The 14,351-nt window shown below is 42.1% G+C and overlaps 1 protein-coding gene and 1 pseudogene across 2 annotated transcripts; one reads left to right on the top strand and one right to left on the bottom strand.

The window, feature by feature from the left end:
- Positions 1–1,693: 1,693 nt before the first annotated feature.
- Positions 1,694–2,572, bottom strand: LOC103272826 (annotated as a pseudogene). The gene has a single exon (XR_505152.2). The product of XR_505152.2 is annotated as a peroxiredoxin-1 pseudogene (transcript).
- Positions 2,573–3,498: 926 nt separating this feature from the next.
- On the top strand, positions 3,499–13,696 carry ZNF699 (zinc finger protein 699). The gene is made up of 6 exons (XM_021718696.1): positions 3,499–3,674; positions 5,895–5,947; positions 6,838–6,964; positions 10,894–11,004; positions 11,704–11,887; positions 12,241–13,696. Exons 2-6 carry the CDS (start codon positions 5,900–5,902, stop codon positions 13,694–13,696), a joined length of 1,926 nt encoding a protein of 641 aa, XP_021574371.1. The 5' UTR covers positions 3,499–3,674; positions 5,895–5,899.
- The last annotated feature ends 655 nt before the right edge of the window (positions 13,697–14,351 follow it).

Raw genomic sequence — 14,351 nt, forward strand, 5'->3', positions numbered from 1 at the left:
CCCCTTGAGCCTAGGAGTTCGCGGCTGCAGTGAGCTATAATACCATTGCACCCCAGCCTAGGCAGCAGAGCAAGATCCCATTTCTGACTAAAAAAAAAGGATGTGTAAAACTGTGAGTTTGTGAACTAATGAGTCTCAGCCAGCAGTGAAAAAATGAACAACTTAAGGACCAATACACAGAGGACATCTATAGCTCATTTATATAACACACCTCTACCTTCCACTATACCAAAATACATTCCTCAAGGAGTAGAGACTTAAAGTTTTAAAAAGCAATAAAACTTGGAAGACAAAATAGGAAAATATTTTTGTACTTTAGAAAATATTTTTATTCTCTATTTGGGAAGAGTTTTAAAAGCAAACTAAGGCTGGGTGTGGGTGGCTCACGTCTGTAATCCTCGCACTTTGGGAGATCAAAGTGGGAGGATCCTGAGCCTGCGGGTTCAAGACCTGCCTGGGCAACTTGGCAAGACCTCATATCTACAATAAATCAAAAATTAGCCAGGCATGGTAGCACACGCCTGTAGTTCTGGCTACTTGGAAGGCTGAGGTGAAAGAATCGCCGGAGCCCAGCAGGTAGAGGCTGCGGTGGCCAGGAGTGGCCACTGCACTCCAGTCTGGGCGACAGAGTGAGACTCCAACTCAAAAAAAAAAAAAAGTGGGAGGATCACTTGAGCCCAGAGTTTGTGACAAGTCTGGGCAATATAGCAAGAGTTCATCTCTACGAAAAATAAAATAAAAAAACTAGCTAGCCATGGTGGCACATGCCTGTAGTCCCAGCTACTTGGGTGGCTGAGGCAGGAGGCTTGCTTGAGCCCAGGAGCTGGAGGCAGCAGTGAGCTGTGATTGTGCCAGTACTGCACTGGCACTCCAACCTGAGTGACACAGTGAGATCTTGCCTCAAAAATAAATAATTTTAAAATGCCAGGCTTGGTGGCTCAGCCTGTAATCCCCGCACTTTGGGAGGCTGAGGCAAGTGGATTGCTTGAGCCCGTGGGTTTGAGACCAGCCCGGGCAACTTGGCAAGACCTCATCTCTACAATGAATCAAAAATTAGCTAGGCGTGATAGCACACGTCTGCAGTTCTGACTATTTGGAAGGCTGAGGCAGAAAGATTGCTGGAGCCTAGCAGGTCGCGCTGAGGTGGCCGTGAGTGTGCCACTGCTGGGTGACAGAGTGAGACTCCAATTTTAAAAAAGTATAGATTCATTGGGGTATACAAAGTACTTTATAGATATGATACAACTAGGTTTATGAAGCAAAATCATGTCATCAACTCAATTGTTGCATACACATTTAATAGCATTCATCAAAAAGTATTTTATTTACTAATTTAGTTTTGAGTCAGAGTTCACTTGGTTGCCCAGGCTGGAATGCAGCAACATGCTCAGCCACCTCAGCCTTGAACTGCTGAGCTCAGGCAATCCATCTGCCTCAGCTTTCCAAGTAGCTGGAACTACAGGCGCGAACCACCACGCCTAGATAATTTTTTGATTTATTGTAGAGATGAGGTCTCGTCAATTTTTTGATTTATTGTAGAGATGAGGTTTCCTGACCTGGTCTGGAAACCCTGGGCTCGGGCAATCCTCTGGCCTCCACCTCCCAAAGTGCTGGAATTACAGGTGTGAGTCACCACACCCAGCAGCATTCATCAAGAATTATTAATAAAACATTTTCTTTTCTTTTTTTCCCCCAAGGTCTCAGTTCAAGTTTAATAGGAACTACTACAAAAGATCAGTAGGGTGATGCCAACTACTTATACATCATACGAATCAGATGGCCTGTCTTGTAACATACCACATCTCAGCTGAATCTAAAGCCTTGTATTTTATGCATGAAAAAAAAGTACAAAAGAGGTTTTTGTTCTCATAGCTGCCCAGTGCAGCTCGGCACTAAAACGGCCCAGCGCTCACTTCTGCTTGGAGAAATATTCTTTGCTCTTTTGAACATCAGGCTTGATGGTATCACTGCCAGGCTTCCAGCCAGCTGGGCACACTTCCCCATGTTTGTCAGTGAACTGGAAGGCTTGAACTAGTTTCAGAGTCTCATCCACAGAGTGGCCAACAGGGAGATCATTTACAGTGATCTGCCGAAGGATACCCTTATCATCAATGATAAAGAGGCCCCTGAATGAGATGCCTTCATCAGCCTTTAACACTCCATAATCCTGAGCAATGGAGCGCTTGGGGTCTGATACTAAGGGAATGTTCATGGGTCCCAGTCCTCCTTGTTTCTTAGGTGTGTTGATCCAAGCCAGGTGACAGAAGTGAGAATCCACAGAAGCACCAATAACTTAGCAGTTGAGTTTCTTAAATTCTTCTGCCCTATCACTGAAAGCAATGATCTCCGTGGGGTACACAAAGGTGAAGTCAAGAGGGTAAAAGAAGAACACAACATATTTTCCTTTATAGTCAGACAAGCTGATATCTTTGAACTGACCATCTGGCATAACAGCTGTGGCTTTGAAGCGGGGGGCAGGGTGCCCAATTTTAGCATTTCCTGAAGACATCTTGCTCTCAGCAGATCCGACACAAAAGTCGCTGAAACAGAAACCACCAGCACCAGCTAGGAAGAGGACCTAATAAAACATTTTCATTAACTTGATAAAAGCTGCAGTCTATAGTAAACAGCTTACTAGAGAATCTTGGTGATCATTACTAACCAAGATAAAAATGCTTAATTTCTTTCTGACTCGTAACGTGATTTAGGAGGTCCTGTACAATGAGACAAATATATGAGTTACAAATATAACAAAAATGCCTAAAACTATGTGTCCTGTGTATAGGGCTGTAGCAACATAGAGGAGGATAGGTATAAACGCAATTAATGAGCACCCTGAATCCTTGGTCCACGAGAGCCTGGCTGGGAGGCCCTAACCGGAGTCCCGCCCTCAGACCTAGTCCCCTAAGATCTGCCCCCAGTCCTCATCCCCACCCTCTAGAAATTTTCAGCTAAGCCCCGCCCCACCCTTCGGAATATTTTTAAAGCCCCTCCTCAGCCCACGCCACAGGCTGAATCCACCGAGTCTAGTCCCGTCTCAGCCCGGTGCAGGGTTCTCGTTCTTCTCTCTTTACCCCAGATGCTGAGGAAGTTAGTATTCCCAACCCGCCAGCTGCTAGAGCCCGCCTTCGCCCGCCTTCGCCCGCCTCCGCGCTACGGGCCCTCCCGCCTGCCTGACTCCGCCCCAAGTCCCCTGTTCCCGAGGCCCCGCCCCTTACGCTCTTCGCGGCGCGGAAGCCGGAATCGGAAAGCGCGCGTGTGCGCACGCGCAAGCTTGCGGCCGGGCCACCTCGCGCCTCCAACTTCGTCTCAGGTAAGTTTTGGCCTCCATCGGCTTCCCATCCGGCCTGGTCCCTCCCGCTCGCGTTGGCTGGAGGCGGAAGGTTGGGCCTGAGGGTAGGCAGGCAAAAGGCGGCCTCCCAGGCGGCGCCCGCGGAGACCCGCGACCGGGGCCTCCTGCCGCCGCGGCGCCTCCTCTGAGAGCCAGGGGTCAGGCCGTCCGGGTGATTCTGATGCAGGCTAGGGTTGGAGAGCTACTGTCGTATTTAATCAGCCTTCAAAAGCGTCCTTTGCTCTCTTTTCAGAAAGGAACATCGTCTCTGTCTTTCGGGTCACGGGATCAAGCACCTCATCCTCGTTCTCTGTGTGCTGAGCTGTGGATTTCGGCGTGTTGGGTGAGCACGGGGTGACATTTGCCTCAAACTCGGTCTCAGACTCTTCCCTCTTTAGGCACTAGATAGTATTTTATTTTAGATCCAGAGCGTACACACAGTGTTCGCTCCATGGCATATTGTGTACTGGTGGGGATTGGGTCTCGGGTGGCCCATTGCCCAGATAGTGAACATTGTGCCCCGTGGGTAGTTTCTGAACCCTAACCCCCCTCCCGCAGCATTAGGCAGTATTTAGGGACTGAATTGTACTCTGCCGGTGGACATCAGTTTGATACATTGTATTTAGGTACATAAAGGTGAACTGATTTTTAAATATCTTAACTCCCCCTCCTTGACAAATGCAGGTTTGTCATTAATAAAATGATACATTTGAATCTTGTATCTATAGATTTGTTAGATTTCACACAGAAAATGTGGTTACCTGCAAGTTTTTCCTTTTTATTCCTTGCAGTTTCGATTTCTTTTTATTTCTTTACTGGGCTTGCCTGGACCTTTCAAAGTAGAATAGCATATAATTTGCATCCTTATCTTGTTCCAGATCTCAGAGGGAACTGTTCTACCATTTCATCATTAAATAAATAGGATGTTTGCTGTAGCTGTTTGTAAATTTTATTATTCTAGTAAAACCTTTTTTTGCCTTCTGGTCTTTGTAGTGGGCTAACTTAGATTACTCAATTATAAACTGGTTGTAATAATATCTGATTTGCAGAGTTTCTATAATAAATACATAAAATATGAGAATCTCTTTGCAGAGTCTCTCACATTGTGGTTGCTCAGATGGAAAAAAATACAGTAAAGAATGTTACAATTTTTTATTGACTTTTAAAGATGTTACTTGTTCCACTGCAGTGGAAGTAACTGTTGAATTTTCATTGTTTGAAATTTATGAAACAGCACTGCACATACAGCTATCAAGGATGACATAACATAGGTCAAGTATTCTTACTGTGCTACTAGTGCACTGTGACAGGCAATTTTATCATTAAATCACAGTGTAACAGTCTTCTCTGCACCCTGCATGTAGAATTCAATGGGTTGACGCTCTTTCTCAGAAACCAGGAACCTTATAGTTTGGGGAACCTTAAAGTTCTTGGGGGCAAGGACAGTGATCAGGGGCTGAGATGTAATGTCTGCTAGCCAGCCAAGGGATGCAGAAGCAATAAATATTGGGTATGGAACCTCCAAAACCTGGTATATAAACCTGGTACTTTCTTGGATTTGAAACAGGGAGTGTATGTTCTTTTTTTTTCTCGGAGTCGGAATCTCACTCTGTCACCCAGGGTGGAGTGCAGTGGCACACTCACGGCCACTGCAGTCTCAACCTCCTGGGCTCAGGTGATCCTTCCACCTTAGCCTTCCCAGTAGCTGGAACCACAAACATGTGCCATCATGCCTGTCTAATTTTTCTTGATTTATTGTAGAGATGAGGTCTTGCGAAGTTGCCTAGGCTAGTCTCGAATTTGTGGGCTCAGGCAATACTCTCACCTCAGCCTCCCAAAGTGCTGGGATTATAGGCGTGAGCCACTGCACTTGGCTGAGTGTATTATATTATGATTGAAAGACTCCTTGATAATTTTATGCTTTTTTTTGTTACCATGTGCAATTGACAGCCAAACTTTTTTATTTTTCAGTTAACCTACTTGCAAAATAGCACTCTTAAATCTCTTTTTATGATAAGCCAGGACCAGAGCACTGTTTTCTAGCTCTAGGAGAGATAAACTTGATCTGCTTTCATATAAGAGCAGGGTATATTTGCTTGCGTATTTTGGAGTGTGTGTGTTTTGAAGGGAATTATTATTTATAATGTTTTTTTTTTTTTTTGAGTTGGAGTCTCATTCTGTCACCCAGACTGGAGTGCAGTGACCGCTCCCGGCCACCGCAGCCTCAACCTGCTGGGCTCCGGTGATCATTCCGCCTCAACCTTCTGAGTAGCCGGAATTACAGGCGCGTGCTACCACGCCCAGCTGATTTTTTGATTTATTATAGAGATGAGGTCTCGCTGCCCAGGCGGGTCTCGAACCCGCAGGCTCAGGCAATCCACTCACCTCAGCCTCCCAAAGATGCGGGATTACAGGCTGAGCCACCGAGCCCAGCTTTATTATTTATAATTAATGTTCTGCAACATCTGGGTTCATGAGTATGGGAATTGTGGGGAGGTCTGAATTCTCATGTCATCTTCTGTCTTACCTCTAACTTCTCGATATTCTGCTTTTCTTCATGAAGGGGACATGGAGGAAGAAAGAATAGCTGCTGAGTTACAGAAAAATATGATACAGGTCAGTAAAAAGCTATAATTCTCCAAAGAATACTTTCATTCCTTCATGTCTCCTTCAAGTTATTTTATACCAATGGTCAGCAATCTGTTTCTGTATTGGACCACATAGTAATTTAGTCTTTGAAGGCCAAAGAGTTTCTATTGCAATTCAACTCTGTCATTTTAGTACAAAAAGCAGTCATAGATAGTACCTAAACAGGATGTTTTACAATGTTCTAATAAAACTTGGTGCCACCTGGCAGCAGCCTGGATTTAGCCCAGTTGCCACAGTTTGCTGACCTCTGGCCTAGAACACAAGAAAATATGGCTGGCTGTGTGCTTGACTTGAAAGTTGTGCTCGTACAGACTCCTGGGCCTCTCAGGTTTGTGAGGGGGGAAAAAAAGAAAAACTTCCATTTACTCAGTGTATTTTTATTCATTAAAAGTCCATTGAAGGCCAAGTATAGTGGCTCATGCCTACAATCCCAGCACTTTGCGAGGCCAAGGTGAGTGGATTGCCTGAGCCCATGGGTTCAAGACCAGCCTGGACAACTTGGCAAGACCTCATCTCTACAATAAATCAAAAAATTAGCTGGGCCTGATGGCGCATGTCTGTAGTTCCAGCTATTTGGAAGGCTGAGGTGGAAGGATTGCCTGAGCCTAGCAGATCGAGGCTTTGGTGGCCGTGAGCCACCACACTCCAACCTGGGCAACAGGATTTGACTGAGAAGTATGTGTGGATAGAATAGGACAGAGATCTGATGACTGAGTCCTATAGTAGATGCTGGGAGACCACAGAATATTCTGAACTTTCTATTACTCTCACTTGCCTCATGTTGTTAGCCTCATCTGTCCTCCTGCAGACATTGGAGGAATTGTACCTTTCTGAACAGAATTTGTGGAATGTTTTAGGACTCAGTGGTCTTTGAGGATGTGGCTGTGGACTTTACTCAGGAGGAATGGGCTTTGCTGGATCTTGCTCAGAGGAACCTCTACAGAGATGTAATGCTGGAAAATTTCCGGAACCTGGCCTCACTAGGTAAAAATGGCAACATTCTTTTTGTTGTTTAGAAAACAATTTTATCTTACAATTGACCTTCTTCTATGTGTTGGGCTGAGAAATGGGAAAACATTGGTAGATAAGACAGATAAGATCATTGACCCCGAGACACAATCTAGTGGCTCCACCATGAAAATACATGTCTGTATGTTGGACTGACTTCTTCTTGTGGCTGAAAGCCTTGAGGCTTATAATAGTATTGAAAGTGCGGGCATACCCAGCACTTTGGGAGGCCGAGGCAAGAGGATTGCCTGAACCCAGGGATTTGAGACCAGCCCAGGCAACTTGGTGAGACCTCATCTCTACAATATATCAACAAATTAGCCAGGCATGGTTGCGCATGCCTGTAGTTCTGGCTACTTGAAAGGCTGAGGTGGAAGGACCACCTGAGCCCAGCAGCTTGTTGCTGGAGTGGCTGTGAGCATGCCACTGCACTCCAGCATGGGTGACAGAGTGAGACTTTAGGGATCACTATAAGACATAGGGAGGTGGTTTACAGTTTGGGACCTTTTGAGGATTTTACTGCTATCAATGTCCTTTACTCAAAGACTACCAGGAACACACTCATAGTTAAACAAATTGGGTTTATTTTATGGTGCAGCAAGGGAGAATACATTTCTCTTAAATGTCTTAGTAAGAGGGGTTAGAAAGTATGTACTGTAAGATTTGTGCTTTGGTTGGGTGATTTTAGAATGGATCTGTGAAAACAGGTTGAATTAGTTTCCTAGGCCTTCTTTAACCAAGTACCACACATTGGTTGCTAAAAACAACAGAAATTTATTCTTTCACATTTCTGGAATCTAGGAGTCTGAAATCAAGATGTCAGCAGGGTCATGTTCTTTATGCAGGCTTTGGGGAAAAAATTCCCTGTTTCTTCTTAGCTTCTGGTGTGCTGGCAGTCTTTGGCATTCCTTGATTATAGATTTATCACCGCAGTCTCTGCCTTCATTTTCCTTATTTGTCTGTTTCTAAGTCTCTCTCTCTCTCTTTATAAGGACACCAGTCACTGGATTTAGGGCCCAACCTAATCTAGTAAAACCTTATCTTAACTTGGTTATATCTACAAAGACCCTATTTCTAAATAAGGTAACATTCTGAGGTTCTGAGTGAACATTTTTTTAAAAATAGGCTTTATTTTTTAATTTTTTTAAAGAGCAGTTTCAGGTTCACAGCAAAATTGAGGGAATAATACAGAGACTTTCCATATAACTCGACTTCCCATATGCATAGCCTGCTCCAATATAAATATCCCCACCAGAGTGGTATCTTTGTTGCAGCTGAAAACACATCATCATTACACAGAGTCCATAGTTTACTTAAGGTTCACTCTTGGTGTTATATATTCTATGAGTTTTGACAAATGTATAATGACATGTATCGACCACTATAATATCATACAGAGTAGTTTCACTGCCCTAAAAATCCCCTGTGCTCCATTGATTCACTCCTCCCTTTCCCTTAACCCTTGGCAGCAACTGATCTTTTTCTAATCAGCCACTGATTATTTTTTCCATAATTTTGCCTTTTGCAGAATGTCATATAGTTGGAATCATGCACTGTGTAGCCTTTTCTGATTGGCTTTTTTCATGTAATAATATGCATTTAAGTTTCCTCCATGTCTTGTCATGGCTCAAGAGCTCACTTCTTTTTAGCACTAAATAATATTCCATTTCTGGATATGCTAGTTTATGTAACTACTCACCCACTGAAGGACATCTTGGTTGCTTACGTGTTTTGGCAATTATGATTAAAGCTGTTGTAAACATTCATGTATACATTTTTGTGTGGACATAAGTTTTCACCTCCTTTGGGTAAATATCCAGGAGCTCAATTCAGTTGCTGGATGTTTAATTTTATAAGGTACTGCCAAACTGCCTTCCAAATAGACTGTACCACTTTTTCATTCCTGCTAACAATGAATGAGAGTTCCTTTTGCTCCTCATTCTTGTGTGTGTGTGTGTGTGTGTGTGTGTGTGTGTGTGTGTGTGTGTGTGTGTGTGTGTGTGTGTTTTGTTTGTTTGTTTGTTTTTTGAGTTAGAGTCTCACTCTGTCACCCAGACTGGAGTGTAGTGGCACGCTCCTGGCTACCACAGCCTCAACCTGCTGGGCTCCGGCAATCCTTCCGCCTCAGCCTTCCAAGTAGCTGGAACTACAGGCACACGCTACCACGCCCAGCTAATTTTTGATTTATTGTAGAGATGAGGTCTTGCCAAGTTGCCCCAGCAGTTCCTGAACCCATGGGCTCAGACAATCCACTCACCTCGGCCTCCCAAAGTGCTGGGATTACAGGCTGAGCCACTGAGCCCAGCTGCTCCTCATTCTTACTAGCATTTAGTGTTGTGAGTGTTATAGATTTTGGCCATTGCAATAGGTGTGTAGTGCTTCATTTTAATTTGCATTTCCCTGATATATGATGTGGAACAGCTTTTCATAGGCTTATTTGTCATCTGTATACCTTTTTAGGTAAGGTATCTGTATATGTCTTTGGGTCATTTTGTTGCTGGGCTGTTTGTTTTTTATTGCTGAGTTTTATGAGTTCTTTGTCTATTTTTTTATTCTGTGTGAAATCTGCTATAATCTTTGTATATTTTGGATAACAGTCCTTTATAAGATAAGTCTTTTGAGAATATTTACTCACAGGCTGTGGCTTGTCTTTTCATTCTCTTGACATTGTCTTTTGCAAGGCAGAAGTTTTTAATTTTAATGAAGTCCAGCTTATCATTTCTTCGTTCCATAGATCATGGCTTTGGTGTTGCCAGCATGTCATTGCCAAATCCAAGTTCATTTACATTTTCTCTTGTTTTCTAGTTTTGTGTTTTACATTTAGGTTTGTGGTCCATTTTAAGTTAATTTTTGCAAAGAAGTTAAGGTCTGTGTCTAGATTTATTTATTTATTTTTTGCATGTGCATGTCTAGTTGATCCAGCAACTAGACTTTGTAGAAAAGACTACTTTTTCTCCATTGTGATGCTTTTGCTACTTGGTCAAAGATCAGTTTATTGTATTGATGTGACTGTTTCTGAGCTCTCTGTTCTTTCCCATTGATCTGTTTGAACATGAATTTTGGGAGGACACTGTTCAACCTAAGATGCAGGTGGTCACTTTAAATTGGTTGCTGAAAGAAAGTGGAGGCAATTCTATTATTGAGTATGTTGTGGGTGGGCACTTTAAATTGGTTGCTGACAGAAAGTGGAGGCAGTTCTATTACTGAGTATGTTGTGGGTGGCATAGTGCCTTTCAACAAAATTTTGAAGTAGTCTTATTTTATTTTGTCATGATCTCATAATAACTTAGCCCAAACACGATATTCTTTAAGATTGTTTACGTTCAGAAGAACAAAATATGATGATCAAATCAGCTTGTAATAATATTGATGTTAAGACAGGTGTGGTGGCTCACGCCTGTAATCCCAACACTCTGAGAGGCGGAAGCAAGAGGATCACCTGAGTCCATAGGTTCAATACCAGCCTGGGCAACTTGGCAAGACCTCACCTCTACAATAAATCAAAAAATTAGCCAGGCATGGTGGCACACACCTGTAGTTCCAACTACTTGAAAGGCTGAAGTAGAAGGATGGCCTGACCCCAGCAGGTCAAGGCTGCGGTGGCCGTGAGTATGCCACTGCACTCCAGCCTGGATGACAGAGTAAAACTCTGACTCAAAGATAATAATAATTATATTGATGTTTAGGTGCAAATATAGATCAGTTCTGTAAATCAGGGCTGCTTCCTTCCCTCCCACTGCTGTTTTGTTTTGTTTTTAAATAAGTTTGACATCTATTTTGTTGCAGTTAAACTCACACTTTTCCATCTTTAGAGTATCAGAAGACCAAAGTTTTGGTTCTGTTTTGTGGAAATGTTTGTGGCTCTTCATTGTTTTCCCTCACAATATGCCATTCTGCATGTGCAGGGTACCCATTACACACACCCTATCTGATCTCCCAGTGGAAACAGGAGGAGGACCTGGAGACAATCAAGAGAGAACTTCTCCATGGCATCTGTACAGGAGAGCATCTGGAAGGCAAGAATCCTTGGGAGAAACTGTCCTGGATGGGGGAAAAAAATAAAATGAAAACCAAACTGTTTATCTGAGAAGACTGATCTTCCAGAGATCTCTCAAATTACTATTTGGACTTGTTTTTTTCTTTTTGAGTCAGAGTCTCACTCTGTCGCCCAGGCTGAAGTACAGTGGCATAATCATGGCTACTACAGCCTCGACCTTCTGGGCTCAGGTGATCCTTCCACCTCAGCCTTCCAAGTAACTGGAACTAAAGGCATGCACCACCATGCCTGGATTTTTTTTCTTTTTAATTATTGTAGAGATGAGGTCTTGCCAAATTGCCCAGCCTGGTCTTGAACCCTGGGATCAAGCAATCCTTCCACCTCCACTTCCCAAAGTGCTGGGACTATAGGCATGAGCCACCACATCTGGCCTATTTCTGATTTTTTTATCAATCCTCTCATATTTTCCTTATTCTTGGCAAAGACCTTCCATGTTTCCCCTTTGTAAGTTAGCATTTGGTCAAGTGCTTTTTATCCAATTCCTTTCTCTTTTGTTTTCCTGATAATATCCTGCTTGTGTTAGTCTCAGTCTTCATAGAATATTTCTTAGTTAATTGCTTACCTTTTTGACCCCTGTGCCTATTAATACCAGAGTGGTAATGCAGTCATTCTGCTAAAAGTCTTTTGCTCACAAGTGCCTTTATTTTTTTTGTTTCAGGCTTTGAAACTCAACTGAAAACTAATGAATCAGTTGCTCCACAAGATATTTGTGGAGAAAAAATATCCTATGAACAGAACATAGTAAGATTCAAAAGGAATGATTTCTGGTCCTCCAGTTTACATGAAAACTGGGGATTCTGTGATACTGATTATCAGAACAGAAGCCATGACAAACATTTGAGGTGAGTGGCCATTTATGTAAGAGAAAGTAGTGTGTCTCAGGAGAGATTCTTAAAATTCATGAAATTTAAGAAACATGTTTTCATAAGCTTAAGTCAAAAATTGTGATTTCACAAAGAATCTTCGCAAAATATTTTTTCTACAAGTGAGATTGAGCAGTTGACTGATATATACTTCAATTATAAGCAATTATCAGAAAAATCCTATAAGCCAAAAACTCAGTGACAGTATTGGCTATGGTAGCACCATCTGTGAGAACTTTCAGCTTATAACTTGACAGGGCAGAAAACATACATATTCACTGAAAATGGTAAAAACTTATTACTAATAATGTGCCTTTTATTTTTAAAATAAGTCATATGGCGGAGAACATCTATGAACGTAATGAAGAAATTCAACATGGACAAACCTGCAGACAAACTCCAAATTTCGATACACTCAAGAGAACTACTGAAGTAAAATCCTATGAATGCTGTGAGTGTGGAAAGGCCTTCATGGATCATTCATCCCTTAAGAATCACATCAGGTTTCATACTAGAAACAAACCCTATCAATGTAAAGAATGTGGGAAAGCCTTCCGTTTTCTGGCTTGTTTTAAGAAGCATATGAAAACTCCCTTTGAGGATAAACCTTATGAATGTAAGGAATGTGCCAAAGCCTTCAATTGTTCCTCATTCTTTAGGGGACATATGAAGATTCATAGTGGAAAGACAAACCATGAATGTAAGGAATGTGGGAAAACTTTTAGTTGTTCCTCATCCCTGACAGAACACAAAAGAATTCACAGTGGAGATAAGCCTTATGAATGTAAGGAATGTGGGAAGGCCTTTAGTTGTTCCTCCTCACTCTCCAAACACAAAAGAATTCATAGTGGAGATAAGCCATATGAATGTAAGGAATGTGGGAAAGCCTTTAGTTCTTCCTCTCACCTTATAATACATATAAGAATTCACACTGGAGAGAAGCCTTATGAATGTAAAGAATGTGGGAAGGCCTTCAGTGAGTCTTCAAAACTCACTGTACATGTGAGGACACATACTGGAGAGAAACCCTATAAATGTAAGGAATGTGGGAAAGCCTATAATTGTCCCTCCTCCTTAAGTATCCATATGAGAAAACACACTGGAGAGAAGCCCTATGAATGTCTGGAATGTGGGAAAGCCTTCTATCTTCCCACTTCCCTTAATACCCACGTGAAAAATCAAAGTAGAGAGAAACCCTATGAATGTAAGGAATGTGGGAAGGCCTTTAGTTGCCCCTCATCCTTCAGAGCACATGTGAGAGATCACACTGGAAAGATACAATATGAATGTAAGGAGTGTGGGAAGACTTTTAGCCGTTCCTCATCCCTCACTGAACACTTAAGAACTCACAGCGGAGAGAAGCCTTATGAATGTAAGGAATGTGGGAAAGCATTTGTTAGTTCCTCCCACCTTACAGTACACGTAAGAACTCATACTGGAGAAAAACCTTATGAGTGTAAGAAATGTGGAAAAGCTTTTATTTATCCCTCAGCCCTTAGGATCCACATGAGAACGCACACTGGGGAAAAACCCTATGAATGTAAGGAATGTGGGAAAGCATTTCGTCATTCTTCGTACCTTACTGTACATGCAAGAATGCACACTGGAGAGAAGCCCTTTGAATGTCTGGAATGTGGAAAAGCCTTTAGTTGCCCTTCATCCTTTCGACGACATGTAAGAAGCCACACTGGAGAGAAACCCTATGAATGTAAGGAATGTGGGAAAGCCTTTGTTTGTCCTGCCTACTTTCGAAGACATGTGAAAACACACACTAGAGAAAACATATAAATGTAAGGAATATGGGAATGTCTGCAAGACTTCTTCAAATCTTAGACAACTTGCAAGATCTTATACCATGGTGACACCACATGAATGTAAGAAAGTAGGAAATTGTTGCTCATCTTTTTGAAGACATGACACCTGACAGAAACCCTGTATACGTAAATCATGTGGTAAAGTCTTCGTGAACATCACTTATCATGTATGAGAAAATTTCATACTAGAAATGAAGATTAGAGCATCATCCTTAATATGGGCTGCTGGCTCATTGATTTCTAGTGTTTTTTGGTATGAACATTTAATGTGATAAGTGTACCTTCTCAGCTCAAGCCACATACTTTTTAGTATGAGATGATTTAATTTTGGTTCAGATTTAAGTATTATTTCCATTCTAAAATATTCTGGATCCATAGAAAACTTGAAATATATATATATATATATATATATATATATATATATATATATACTCAATATATATATATATACATATATATGTATATATATATATACTAAAAAATATATATATATATATATATATGTATATATATATATATTTGAGTTGGAATCTCACTCTGTCGCCCAGACTGGAGTGCAGTGGCTGCTCCTGGTCACCACAGCCTCGACCTGCTGGGCTCCAGCGATACTTCCACCTCAGCCTTCCAAG

The sequence above is a fragment of the Carlito syrichta genome, unplaced genomic scaffold (genome assembly GCF_000164805.1).
Source record: "Carlito syrichta isolate Samal-C Ts95f unplaced genomic scaffold, Tarsius_syrichta-2.0.1 Scaffold313324, whole genome shotgun sequence".
In the NCBI taxonomy this organism is placed as follows: domain Eukaryota; kingdom Metazoa; phylum Chordata; class Mammalia; order Primates; family Tarsiidae; genus Carlito; species Carlito syrichta.

Bases quoted from the DNA above. Each gene is read 5' to 3' on its own strand.
- ZNF699 (XM_021718696.1), top strand. From the start codon at position 5,900: ATGGAGGAAGAAAGAATAGCTGCTGAGTTACAGAAAAATATGATACAG. The intron at 5,948-6,837 runs GTCAGTAAAAAG...GGAATGTTTTAG, and splicing joins TACAGAAAAATATGATACAG to GACTCAGTGGTCTTTGAGGA. The intron at 6,965-10,893 runs GTAAAAATGGCA...CTGCATGTGCAG, and splicing joins CCGGAACCTGGCCTCACTAG to GGTACCCATTACACACACCC.